Source organism: Dipodomys spectabilis, unplaced genomic scaffold, assembly GCF_019054845.1.
Source record: "Dipodomys spectabilis isolate Male_0828 unplaced genomic scaffold, ASM1905484v1 ptg000018l, whole genome shotgun sequence".
Taxonomy (NCBI): Eukaryota; Metazoa; Chordata; class Mammalia; order Rodentia; family Heteromyidae; genus Dipodomys; species Dipodomys spectabilis.
The window spans coordinates 15,624,639-15,638,612 of NW_024870695.1; the positions used below are offsets into that span (position 1 = coordinate 15,624,639).

The 13,974-nt window shown below is 48.4% G+C and overlaps 1 protein-coding gene and 1 non-coding gene across 2 annotated transcripts; both read left to right on the forward strand.

The window, feature by feature from the left end:
• Positions 1 to 1,180: 1,180 nt before the first annotated feature.
• Positions 1,181 to 1,252, forward strand: Trnaq-uug. Its single transcript has one exon. It is a non-coding gene; the product is annotated as a tRNA-Gln (tRNA).
• Positions 1,253 to 8,485: 7,233 nt separating this feature from the next.
• Positions 8,486 to 8,923, forward strand: LOC122103368 (acyl-CoA-binding protein-like). The gene is given in 1 exon segment (XM_042673944.1): positions 8,486 to 8,923. A coding segment is annotated over 1 exon segment (225 nt). The 5' UTR covers positions 8,486 to 8,532; the 3' UTR covers positions 8,758 to 8,923.
• The last annotated feature ends 5,051 nt before the right edge of the window (positions 8,924 to 13,974 follow it).

The following is a 13,974-nucleotide window of genomic DNA, read 5'->3' on the forward strand; positions in this document are numbered from 1 at the left end:
TGAGGATCATGAGGTGGGGGCGGGGGCAGCCAGGCAGGACACGAAAGGCCATGAGAATCTTATCCCTAATTAATCACCAAAAAGCAAGATAGGGAGCTGTGGCTCAGATTAGTAGAGCTCAGACAGTGCCCAGGCCCAGAGTTCAAGCTCCAGGATTGGTGTGCAAGCATACACACACATGCATGCACACACAAACATATCTGTTCACTAGGAAAAAGAGAACATGTTGGAAATGAAGAGGAAGAAATGAAACGGCAGCTTATTCCTCTTTTTCTATTACAGGCGAGTACCACAACGCAGTCAGCTTCCTCCTCTATACTTTGACCAAGACAGGATCAAGGGAGAGACGGACATATGGGACAAAGGGGATCCCCACACATCTAGGACTTGAGGCAATTACCTCTTTAGTCCTTCTATTTGTACTATGAATTCTGCCTGTGCTGGACTTGATAGCACAGCTTGTTGTCAGGCAATGAAAGTATGGTGTCACACTGCGTTTGTTACACAGGTGTATAACTCTTTGTTTGGACCGTTTAGATTTGTCTCTGTCCTTGGGAAGGATTCCGGGTTCCGGCAAGTTTCATCCGCTCCAAAGGAAGTGAATAAGTCTAACTTTTAACAATCTAACAAACCTCCTCCAGATGGGGCACAGCCTCAAATCCCCGTTTACACATCCCGATTACGCCGGGGGCTTGAACCTCTGTCCCAGCACGTGCGGGTCCGCTTCCCTCCCCACTTAGCCAAGGCGCCCCCGGAACAGAGGGCGTGCCAATGTAAATAAATAAACACGCAGGAAACCCCGGCTGCGTGTGCCGAGCCTCCGGCCCCGAGTCCGGAGCGACAGCGGGCTTCCCCCGCACCCCTGCCCGGCTCCGCACCGCCGGCCTCGCCAACCCCGCACCCTCCGGACTCCTGGGGCCCGGGCATCGACCCCTGGAGACGCGCGGGAAGAGGAGCGGGAAGGGACGACACCCAAGGGGCCAAGAACGATCTCGACTGCGAAGGACGCGGGAGTCTGCTGCGGGGCTTCCGCGCACCCGGCGGCCCTCTGGCCGGGGACCCGGCCGGCCAGGCGAGCCGGGAATGCTCCCGAGCTTTTGAAAAGCTGCCCGGTGTGCCAAGTGGAGCTTAGCGCGCCATGTGGCTTGAGAAGGCTCCCGGTCGCCTAGAGCAGCCAGCAGGTCCCATGGTGTAATGGTTAGCACTCTGGACTTTGAATCCAGCGATCCGAGTTCAAATCTCGGTGGGACCTCGACGAACCTTTTTTTTGGCCTTGTAATTCTGTTTTGGGGAAGCACCGGAGGCGACTGCCATTTCAGGCTATGCCGGGTTACCATTGACCAGACGGACCGCCGCTTAGGGTCCCTTCCCCCTCCCTCAACAAGCTCACGTTTCAGGGACATCTACGGGACGGCAGTGCGCACGCGCTAGAATAGGGCGGAAAAGAAATGGGTTGCTGCGAGACCAAGCGCGACTTTACCCTGCGGGGGAAGCAGCCGAAATAACCCGAAGGATTCCGAGGCGGGTGCTCCGGGCGGGGCGCTGAGGAAGGCCCGCCCACTCCTCACCGAAGGCTGCCGGATTCTTTATTCTATTGGCTCCTATTTGGAACGTGTTACGTGATTGCTCTGCTCACCAGCGAATAAAGTGACCAGGCCGAGCCAAGGGGCGGGGAAGCGACACCTGCGAGCCCCCAATTGGTCACAAGCAATAACCCCGGCTGGGGTTCGGTCACGGTGTGTTTGCGGGTCGGAGACCCCCGTGTCAGTGTGTTGGTAGACTCGTGCTCCGTCAGAGAGCGGGTTTGTATCTTTCAGTTGAAAAGTCCCTTAGTAGTTGGAGGCGTGACTCAGGTGGTAGAGCGACAGCCAAGGAGCGAAAGCGTCAGAAACCGAGTTCTAGTCCCGATCTCTGAATTTAAACAACAAATCACCTCCCCTCCCCCCTGCACAAACAGTCCCTTGGTCAAGCTACTGTCCCCCCCGGCCCGTGAGGTGGTCTCTGCGGGCTATTTTCACCACTCAGGGGCTGTTTCGCCTCAGTTTCGGACACGAATCTCTCAGGCGTTCTCCAGTAGTGTCAGGCTCGTCTCTGGGGGACTGCGGAGGTCCGAGTTTGGGGTGCTGCCCAGGGGCGCAGGATTTGCGGGAAAGGGCGTACCTCTAGGATCGAGGCGGAGTTACGTGCTGGGAGAGTTGGATTCGTGTTTGGGTTTGGGGAAGTGTCTCTCCCAGGGAGGTAAAAGATGAGGGAGCTCAATGACGCATTTGTTTTCTCCCCACGGGGTGATTGGCACTGTGGTTCGGTGTTTCCGCCTCTTGGGAGGTTGCCATGGAAACAGGATCTTCTTCCCGCCACCACCCCCCCCTCCCCAAAGGTTTGAATGGATCTGCCTGTGTGAACCATCCCAGCCTTAAACATATCCAGGCGTGGAGGGGAGTGAGGGTGGGAGGGGCCAAGGCTTCTAATCCACGCTGTGCACGGGAAGAATAAAATGGTGAGGTTATGGGTACAAAGATAGTCAAACAAACCAGTGCAATAGAATGGAAAAGCAAATCTTTTGGACAGTTGAGTGATAACAAATTGAGCGTGTCCAATTGGATTCCACCCTAACTTATGCTAAACAACAATAAATCCCACGTGACATATAGCCCTCAAAGTGAAGGAAAAGCAATAAAGCTGCTGGAAAATAACGTAAGAGAATATCTTCATAATCTCAAAGTAAGAAGTCGGGCACCCGTGGCTCATGCCTGCAATCCTAGCAACTCAGGAGGCTGAGATGTGAGGATTGCCGTTCTGGAAGCCAGCCCAGGCAAAAGTCCCTGAGAGACTCTTATTTCTGATTAACCACTCAAAAACCAGAACAGTAGCTATGGCTCAAAGTGGTAAATTTCTAGCCTTGAGCAAAAGAGCTCAGAGACAGCACCAAGGCCCTGAGTTCAAGCTCCACAACCAGGGGAGGGGGGTGGAGGGGGGGGGAAGTTTTAGGAGAAAAACACAAAGATTCTGAAGGCTTCACCATAGTAGCATGACACTGTACTTTTTTTTTTTTTTTTGTCTGTCATGGGGCTTGAACTCTGGGCTTGGGTGCTGTCCCTGAGCATTTTTGCTCAAGGTTAGTGCTGTTTCACTTTGAGCCACAGAGTCACTTCCAGTTTTCTGGTGGTTAATTGGAGATGAGAATCTCACTCACTTTCTTGTCCCAGCTGGCTTTGAACTGTGATCCTCAGATCTCAGCCTCCTGAGTAGCTAGGATTATAGGCGTGAGCCACCAGTGCCCAGAGGCACTGTGCTTTTTTTTTTTCTTTTTTTAATGAAAATACTCCAATTAGAAAATAAAAAGGGGGTTGATGCCCATGGCTCATGCCTGTAATCTTAGCTACTCAGGAGGCTGAGATCTGAGGACTGAAGTTTGAAGGTAGAAGGGGCAGGAAAGCCTGTGTGATTTCTTTCTTTTTGTTTTTTGTTGGGTCCGGTCCTGGGCCTGAACTCTGGGCCTGGGTGCTGTCCCTCAGCTCTTCAGCTCAAGGCTAGCGCTCTACCACTTGAGCCACATTGGCACTTCCGGCTTTTTTCTTTTTGCTTATGTGGTGCTGAGGAATCGAACCCAGGGCCTCATACATGCAAGGCAAGCGCTCTACCACTGAGCCACCTTCCCAGCCCCAGCCTGTGAGATTTCTATCTTCAGTTAACTACCAAAAAACTGAAGATGGAGCCATGGCACAAGTAGTAGAGTGCTAGCCTTGAACAGAAAAGCTTGGGACAGTGCCAAAACTCTGAGGTCAAGTCCTAGGAATGGCACAGAAGAAGGAGAAGAAGAAGAGGAGAAAGAGGGGGAGGAGGGGGAGGAAGAGGAAGAAGAAGAAGAAGAAGAAGAAGAAGAAGAAGAAGAAGAAGAAGAAGAAGAAGAAGAAGAAGAAGAAGAAGAAGAAGAAGAAGAGGAGGAGGAGGAGGAGGAGGAGGAGGAGGAGGAAGGGGAGGAGGAGGAGGGGGGAGGAGGAGGAGGGGAGGAGGAGGAAGAGGAAGAAGAGAAGGAGGAGGAGCAGGAGGAGGAAGGGTGGGGAGGGGGAGGAGGAGGAAGAAGAAGAAGGAGGAGGAGGAAGAGGAGGAGGAGGGAGAGGAAGAGGAGGAGGAGGAAGAGGAAGAAGAGGAGGAGGAGGAGGAAGAAGGAAGAGGAGGAGGCGGGGAGGGGGAGAGGTGGGGGAGGAGGAGGAGATAGAAGAAGAAGAGGAGGAGGAGGAAGAGGAGAAAGAGGAGGAGGGGGAGGGGAGGAGAAGAAGAAGAATAAGAAAAGGAGGAGCAGCAGGAGGAGGAATGGTGGGGGAGAGGGAGGGGGAGGAATAAGAAGAAGGAGGAGGAGGAGGAGGGGAGAAGGAGGAGGAGGGGAGGAGGGGGGAGGAGGAGGGGTGGGGGAGGAGGAGGAAGAAGAAGAAGAAGCAGCAGCAGGAGGACGAGGAGAAGGAGGGGGGGAGGAGGAGGAGGAGGAGGAAGGTGGAGGGGGAAGAAGGAGGAAGAAAGAAGGAAGGAGGGAAGGAAAGAAGGGAGGGAGGGAAAAAAAGAAAAAAGGAAGTAGAACTTTGGCTCCAAGTGGTAAAGGGCCAGCTTTTGACTGAGAATGCTAAAGGACAGCATGCAGACCCTGAATTGAGCCCTATACTCACACACACACACACACACACACACACACACACACACACACATACACACACAATTAGCAGTCTGAACCCCATCTAGCTCAACACTACCCATTATTTAAAAAAAAAAACTGGTCCTAAAGTTATTATTATTATTATTATTTTATTATGTTTTGTGCCCATCCTGGGGCTTGAATTTCAGGTACTGGGCATTGTCCCTGAGCTTTTTTGATCAAAGCTAGCACTCTACCACTTGAGCCACAACTCCAGTTCCAGCTTTTTTTTTGGTGGATAATTGGATATCAGATGCTTGGAACCATGATCCTTAGATCTCAATCTCTTGAGTAACTAGGATTTCAGGAGTGAGCTACCTGCACCAGCCCAACTTGCTTTTAGAACCCATAAGTACCAAACTCTTAGCTCTAGCTTCTCTGACTTTCTGATCTATTCTCTTACCATTCCCAGTAGCTTGAGGGAAACCTCAATGTGTTCATAATAGTCTGGGGATTCTCTTCCAGCTTTTCATTCTCTGGAAGGGACCAGGAAAGGAGGACAGATGGCTTTCCCTGGAAGGCAGAACCAAAATGCTACATTTTGAAGCACATTGTCTCTGAACCACGATCCCAGCAGAGGGCAGCACACTGACACCAGTGCAGCCCCATTTGTACCTTCCCTTCCCAAGGCTGTCTTGTCTGTTTTGGTTTTGCAGTTGTACATGAGATAATGTAGGTACAATATTGTCTAGCATACAGTAAGCCCATGAATTATAAAACGTGCACAGCTGATACTTTTTGGCTCGACATCCTCTACAGTTGAGGTACTAGAAATACAAAATAAACCAAACCTTGATCCCTGCCCTCAATGAGCTTGCGATCTTTATTTTGTTGTTGTTATTGTTAAAAGAAAATTTTTATTATAACAAAAATAATTTGTTTTCAGGTGAGCCCGTAATCTTTTTTTTTTTTTTTGCCTGTCCTGGACCTTGAACTCAAGGCCTGGGCTCAGTTCCTGACCCTCTCTGTGCTCAAGACTAGCATTCTACCATTTGAGTCACAGCACTACTTCCAGCTTTTTTTGCTTATGTGGTACTGAGGAATCGAACTCAGGGTTTCATGCATGCTAGGCAAGCACTCTACCACTAAGCCACATTCCCCACCAAGCTTGTAATCTTTTTTTTTTTCTTTTTGGGGGTTCCGGTTGTGGGGCCTGAACTCTGGGCCTGGATGCTGTCCCTGAGCTCTTCAGTTCAAGGCTAGCGCTCTACCACTTGAGCCACAGCGCCACTTCTGGCTTTTTTCTCTTTGCTTATGTGGTGCTGAGGAAGCAAACCCAGGGCCTCAGGCATGCAAGGCAAGTGCTCTACCACTGAGCCAACTTCCTAGCCCCAAGCTTGTAATCTTGATTGAAAAAAAAAAAAGACCAAATAAGATAAAGCTGGGCTCCAGTGGCTCACACGTGTAATCCCAGCTACTCAGGAGGGTGAGATCTGAGGTTCACAGTTTGAAGCTAGCCCCTGGGCAGGAAAGTTTGTGAGACTCCTCTCCAGTTAACCACCAGAAAGCTGGTGCTGTAGCTCAATGTGGTAGAGTACTAGATTAGAGTGAAAAGGCTCAGGGTCAGTGCCCAGGCCCTGAGTTCAAGACTTATGACCTAAAAAATAAATCAATAAAATACAGACAGAAAGTAGTAGATTCGGAAGTGTGTATGGATGTTAATGTAAGTGAAATCCAACTAGGTGAAAAGAAATCTCAACAAAAGCTCAGAATAACATGGATTGGACCATTTGTGGAGAAAGGAGAAAACAGCACATTGAAATAGTACATACAAATATATTTGCTTGGGTATACATAAAATATCTTTGGAAGGTTACAGCAAAAACTGGAAACTTGGCTGGGAAGGTGGCTCAGTGGTAGAGTGCTTGTCTCGCAAGCATGAGGCCCTGGGTTCAATTCCTTAGTACCACATAAGCAGAAAAAGTTGGAAGTGGTGCTGTGACTCAAGTGGTACAGTGCTAGCCTTGAGCTGCAGAGCTTAGGGACAGCGCCCAGGCCCAGAGTTCAGGCCCCATGACCAACCAAAAAAAAAAAAAAAAAAAAAAAACTAAAAAAAAAACTGGAAACTTTGCTTTCTGTGAGGATGAAGAGAGGTGAGAGAAGGAAGGACTGTTTACTGCCTCTCCCTTTGCCCTCTTGAATTTGCAACCACCTAATTTTATTTTTATTATATATTTTGTTGGTTGGTTGTGGGGCTTTAACTCTAGGGCTGTGCAGTCCCTCAGCTCTTCAGCCCAAGGCTAGCTCTCTACCACTTGAGCCACAATGCCACTTCTGGTTTTCCGGTTTATTGGCCATAAGAGTCTCACAGACTTTTCTGCCCAGGCTGGCTTTGAACCGTGATCCTCAGATCTCAGCCTCCTGAGTAGCTAGGATTTCAGGCGTGAGCTAAAGGCACCTGGCTCAACCACCTAATTTTTTTAGTATCTATTCACTCAGTCACAAAGTTGCAGGGGTTTTTGGAGCTAGAGAAATATTACTTGGTGATGCTTACCTAGCTGTGATTTATTATACAAATTAGCTAAACAAAGAATCTGCATGGTGGTATTCTCCTGTAATCCCAGCACTTGGGAAGCTGAGGCTAACCTAAGCTACACAATAAGACTCTTTTTTTTGGGGGGGGGGGGGGAGGGTCTGGTCGTGGGGCCTGAACTCTGGGCCTGAGCACTGTCCCTCAGCTCTTCAGTTCAAGGCTAGCGCTCTACCACTTGAGCCACAGTGCCACTTCCAGCTTTTTTCTTTTTGCTTATGTGATGCTGAGGAATCAAACCCAGGGCCTCATGCATGCAAGGCAAGCGCTCTACCACTGAGACACCTTCCCAGCCCCAATAAGACTCTTTTTTTTAAACAGAAAAAGAAGCTGGGCTCATGGCTCATGCCTGTAATTTTAGCTACTCAGGGGGCTGTGATCTGAGGATTGTGGTTTGAAGCCAGCCGGGGCAGGAAAGTCTGAAAGATTCTTGGTCTCCAATTAATTACAGAAAAAGCTGGAAATGGAGTTGTGGCTCAAGTGGTAGAGCGCTAGCCTTGAGCAAAAATGGGTCAGAGACAGGGCCTAGGCACAGAGTTTAAGCCCCAGGACCAGTTCCCCCCTGAAGATAAAAAGAAAAGAAAAGAAATAAATAAAAATAAAAAGGGAGGGACATAAAATAAGAGGTTTCAAGCCCCAAATGAATTGCTCAAGAAATTTAAAGGAGCTGCTTATTAATAGTGAGGGGGTAGGGGGTCGGATGATCAGAGTCCCCATGAGGAAAGACTTTGGTGTCTTGGTGCCTAGAGGACTTGAGTCTTCTAGGGAGTGGAGAATAAGGAGGATCCTAAGCAAGAGTACCACTGAAAAACACACTAGAACAAGCAGAGTACAGCGTGCCTTGGCTGGGCAAGAAACTCTGCAGGAAACTGTGGACCAGGTGTGTGTGTGTGTGTGTGTGTGTGTGTGTGTGTGTGTGTGTGTGTGTGTGTGTGTGTGTGTGTGTGTGTGTGTGTGTGTGTGTGTGTGTGTGTGTGTGTGTGTGTGTGTGTGTGTGTGTGATGGGTCTTTAAAGGTGTGGCAGAAGGAGTAAAGGGATAGACAGAAGCCTGCAGGAGAGCATTAGAAGGTGGAGAATTAGCCTGATCAGGAATTAGCATGATTAGAAGGGTTTACCCTTTTCTAAGGGGGGGAAGATGGGAGTGGGGGCTCTTTGTAATGTGCTGGTTTCTGCTTCCTCAGCCTTGGCTTGATGCTGTGGGTGCTGAGTCACTCACGAGTCCCATTTCCTTGGTCTGTTAGATTCAAAGAGATCAGATGGGCCTGATCCTTGCTCTGGTCTCAGGCGTTTGGGGATCCTTGTCATCTTGCTGGCATGACTCAGGCAGAGTCTGACAAGGCTACTGATGAAGTTAAACACCTCAAGACCCAGCCAGCTGACAGTGAGATGCTGTTTATACAGAGCTGGCTTGGGATGTTGGACTTCAAGGGCAAAGCCAACTGAGATGCCTAGAATCAGCTGAAAGGGATGTCCAAGGAAAATACCAGGAGAGCTTATGTTGATAAGGCAGAAGAACTAAAGAAGAAATATGGAATGTAAGAGATTGGACTTGGTTGCCAGCCACACATTTAACCTAAAGTAGTATCATGCCTTTCTTTTCTAGTACTGTGGATGATGTGGTTCTAACACATCAGAGGAAGAATTGATTACTGGTCCTTCCTAAACAGTTTTTAGCTGAAATCAATTAAAAGTACATTTGTTACTTAGAAGAAAAAAAGGCTGGGAATATAGCTTAGTGGTAGACTGCTTGCCTAGCCTGCATGAAGCCATGGGTTCGATTTCTCAGTACCACATAAACAGAAAAGGCTGGGAGTGGTACTGTAGTTCAAGTGGTAGAGTGCTAGCCTTAAGTAAAAGAAGCTCAGAGACAGTGCCCAGGCCCTGAGTTCAAGCCCCAGGACTGACAAAAAAAAAAAAATCAGATGGGCCAGCAAGGTGTCACCTCCTACTTTGCTCTCCTAGTCTGTAATGATCAGAAATGCTAGAAATGGGCCAGGAGCAGGATCATTTTGGTGCTAATTTGAGCCCCACCTTACACCCTGCACTTCGATAAGCATATCGCCTCCTCCTTCAGACTGCTGTATTTGTTTTATTATAGGACCAGCCACATACTATATGGAGCCTTTAAGAGTTTCACGGAGGGGCTGGGAAGGTGGCTGAGTGGTAGAGCACTTGCCTTGCATGCTTGAGGCCCTGGGTTCGATTCCTCAGCACCACATAAGCAAAAAGAAAAAAGCCGGAAGTAGCACTGTGGCTCAAGTGGTAGAGTGCTAGCCTTGAACTGAAGAGCTGAGGGACAGTGCCCAGGCCCAGAGTTCAGGCCCCAAAATTGGACCCAAAAATTAAAAAAATAATAATAAAATAAAAAAGAGTTTCACGGACTTTCCTGCCCAGGCTGGCTTTGAACTGTGATCCTCAGATCTCAGCCTCCTGAGTAGCTAGGATCACAAGCATGAGCCACTGGCGCCCAGCTTGGAGCCTTTATTTTAAAACAAAAATGAGCTAGTAAAAATTTCAAGACGGTAGTAATAACAGAGTATTAAACCCAGTGTGAGTCCCACTAAATGCCAGACCTGGGTGACAGAACAAGTGGAATGTCCTGTCCCCTGAGCATGTCCCCAGTGTCAGGCTCAGGTAGATGAATTGGGAAGGTGGACTAAGTTAATCATATTCTTCCCCAAACTCTAAAGTGTGTCAAGAAACAATGATCTTGGGCTGGGAAGGTGGCTCAGTGGTAGAGCGCTTGCCTTGCATGCCTGAGGCCCTGGGTTCGATTCCTCAGCACCACATAAGAAAAAAGACGGAAGTGGTGCTGTGGCTCAAGTGGTAGAGCGCTAGCCTTGAGCTGAAGAGCTGAGGGACAGTGCCCAGGCCCAGAGTTCAGGCCCCACGACCGGACCCAAAAAAAAAAAAAAAAAAAAGAAACAATGATCTTGAGTCCCTCTCTCTCCCACACCCAGACTTCTGATGAAATCCAGAAAGTGCAAAGGGTGGGAGGGACCTGGCTGCCTCATCCAATAGGAAAGATTTTGAGCTACTGTCCACAGAAGTTAAGAGCCTTGTTAACCAATCAGCTGTCCCTTCTCCTCCTGAGCCCTAAAGATCCTCATCCTGGGTGGACTAGGGAAAGAATGTGAAACCTGAATTGAATGTGAAGCATGAGAAGGATTTGGCTCTCTATTACTTCATCCAGAAATTAAATTCACGAGCACCCTCTCCCTCTTTTTTACTGATGAAGAATCACCTGACTGGGTCTCTGCTTGACCCTCTGTACTTCATCTTCTTCTGGGCCCTTCTTCCTTTATCCCACTCTGAGCTACCAATGTTCCTCTAAGTTCTTGGTGCCCATCTCTGTCCCTCACAGCCATCTTTTTGTTGTTGTTTGTTGTTGGTGGTGGTCATGAGGCTTGAACTCTGAGCCTGGGTGCTGTCCCTCAGCTCTTCAGCTTAAGGCAAGCACTCTACCACTTGAGCCATAGCACCACTTAGGTTTTTCTGGTGGTTAATTGGAATTCAGAGTCTCAAGGGTTTTCCTGCCTGGACTGGCTTTGAACCTCGATCTTCAGATCTCAGCTTCTTGAGTGGCTAGGATTACAGGCCTGAGCCACTGGCGCCTGGCTAACACACAACCCTCTGTGTAATCCCAGCGGTTTGTAATATCAATCACCTCTCAACGTGGCACAAAGGGAAGGGGAAAAAGGGAGTCATATAGAGTCCTTTGGAGGGAGTGCTTTCCACCTGGTATGGTCACCATTCACCCCCACCCCCATGCATGGAAGAAACTTGATTAACCAGAAGGAGGCACCCTTAGTAATGTCTTACCTGTGATATTATCAAGTCTCTAGAAAACTTACTGCCTCCTTGTCTTTTCATCCTCACTCTCCCTCCCTAGTTGACCAGCTTCTGATCATATCTAGGTGATTGAACCAAATATTTCTCCTGTTTCTGGGAACTGTTGATCTCAGGGTGGCCCTTGAAAGTCAGCAAATAAAAGAATTCCCTTAGCAAGGGGCCAGTGGTTCATGCCTGTAATCCTAGCTGAGATCTGAAGATCAAGGTTCGAAGCCAGCCCAGGCAGGAAATTTCCCATGAGACTCTTATCTCCAGTTAATCACCAGAAAACCGGAAGTGGTATTAGAGTTGAGGACAGCACCCAGGCCCAGAGTTCAAGCCCCACAACCACCACCACCACCAACAATAAGAAAAAAAAACTATTCAGAAAAAGCCGGAAGAGATGCTATGGCTCAAGTGGTAGAGCACTAGCCTTAAGTACAAAGAAAGAGGCTCAGGGACAGCAACCAGGTCCTGAGTTTAAGCCCTAGGACTGGCAAAAAAATAAAAAAGATAAAAACTCCCTTTTCTCTGACTTCTTGGAAGCCACAGAAGTTCAGGCCAGATGGTCAAGGTCTTGGAACATATATGGTCCGAATGGTCTCTGAGGGAGCTGCTGTGGCTGGACTCTTTGAGAAGGAGCTCACGGCTGGTAAATAATGCCATGGGTTTCCCAGCCGGCCATATGCAGAAGAGGCTCAACCCTTAATAAGGATAACCATGAGGCTGACCAAGCTTCATGAAACCAAGGAGCCAGAGAAGTAGGTTAGAGATCATGCCTGGGTAGAACCAACTTCCCTTCCTCGTGGCCAGCTGACTTCCACCACTGCCCAGTGAGTCAGCAACAGCCCTAAGTCTCTTGTAGAGTGCCAGCACCAGCTAGGTCTCTGGTGGCAGCTCACTGGGTTAGGCTCTGATTCAGGAACTTGGTGGGCATTCTGTGTTGTGTCTTGGTCAATACTAACATCTGTAGGCTCATGGAATGTCTCATAGACATTCATAGACAGCCATGCTACTTTAGATCTTGCTACCTCGGGGGTGGGGAGGTGGCTCAGTGGTAAAGTGCTTGCCTTGCATGTATGAGTCCCTGGGTAAACAGAAAAAGCCGGAAGTGGCCACTGTGACTCAAGTGGTAGAGTGCTAGTCTTGAGCTGAAGAGTTGAGGGACAGCGCCCAGGCCCTGAACTCAAGCCCCATGACTGACAAAAAACAAACAAACAAACAAACAAAACCAAAGGTATTGCTGTAGCCAAAGGCTCTTTATCTTAAAGTATTAGATGCAGTGTGTATCCTTGAACAGAAAAATGACATTAATGAAAAAAGCTGGGGTTATCCAAGTAAAGTATAGTGTTTAGTTTGTAGCATTGTACCAATCTCTCCATTTTAAGAAAAGGTGTGATGATTAGCCAGGCATTGGTGGCTTGCGTTTGTAATCCTAGCTATTCAGGAGGCTGAGATATGAGGGTGCAGGTTTGAAGCCAGTCTGGGCAGACAAATCTGAGAGACTCATATCTCCTATTAACCAGTAAGAAGCTAGAAGTGAGGGCATGGCTCAAGTGATAGAGTGCCAGCCATTAGCAGAAAAAGCCAAGCAAGAACTGAAGGCCTTGAGTTTAAGCTTTTGTATTGATTAAAAAAAAAAAAAGTATGATGGTTAGACAAGCATTGGAAAGCTGGGTGACGGGTAGAGGGGAACTCTGTTACTTGGCAACTCTGCAATGTTTCAGCATATCTGAAATTATTTCAAAATAAAACCACTGAAGTAAAAAGAAGAATTAAGGGTGGAGATGGAATTGTCGGGGGGAGGGAAAGTGCGAGAAAATGAGGGTGGGGGGTAACAAGTTCAACAACGAATACATTCACTATCTTATTTATTTATTTAGGATCCAGTCGTGGGGCCTGAACTCAGGGCCTGGGCGCTGTTCCTCAGCATTTCAGCTCAAGGCTAGTGCTCTACTACTTGAACCACTGCACCACTTCCGGCTTTTTTTTTCTGCTTATGTGGTGCTGAGGAATCGAACCCAGGGCCTCATGCTTGCAAGGCAAGTGCTCTACCACTGAGCCACATTCCCAGCCCTCACTACCTTATATATGTAACTGTAATCCCTCTGTACATCACCTTGACAATAAAATATAAAAAAAGAAGGGCAGAGGCTAATGATGGCAGGGCCCATCAATGGCATCATGTGTGTAACAGCTGGAAGTCAAGTGTGTGTGTGTGTGAGTGAGAGAGAGGGAGAGAGAGAGAAAGAGAGAGAGAGAGAGAGAGACAGACAGACAGACAGATAGCCTTCTCTGGTATAGGCCCTATGTGATGCCACTAGCCCTGCTGGGAGACCCCAGGTGAGCTGCCTTCAAAAGGCTGCCAGCTGTGCTCTGAACTGAACCAGAGACAACACACTGGGCTTTTCTTTCATGGCTAAAATTCTCAAGGACCTCTGGAATGAGACAGGTTGGATCCTGTCAATGATCCCCTGTCAGAATGTGTCTTTCCTCCTGTCACTGCTAGCCTGAGGATTGCACGTGTGAGGAAGGAGCACTAGAAGGAACCATGAACACTGCCAGGACAAATGTGATGATTCCTTTAAGTGGAAGTGGTGCATTAGAAAAACATTCTGGGGGGCTGGAAAGGTGGCTCAGTGGTAGAGTGCTTGCATTGCATGCAGGAGGCCCTGGGTTCAATTCCTCAGCACCACATAAGCAGAAAAAAGCAGGAAGTGGCACTGTGGCTCAAGTGGTAGAGTTCTCGTCTTGAGCTGAATTGCTGAGGGACAGTGCCCAGGCCTAGAGTTCAAGCCCCATGACCCACAAAAAGAAACAAAGAAAAAAGAAAAGAAAAACATTCTGAAGGGGATTCAGACAGACCAATCCTGAGGCTCAAGGACTCCTGTGGTAGTTAACTATAGTTGGGTGTGGCCAAGAAAG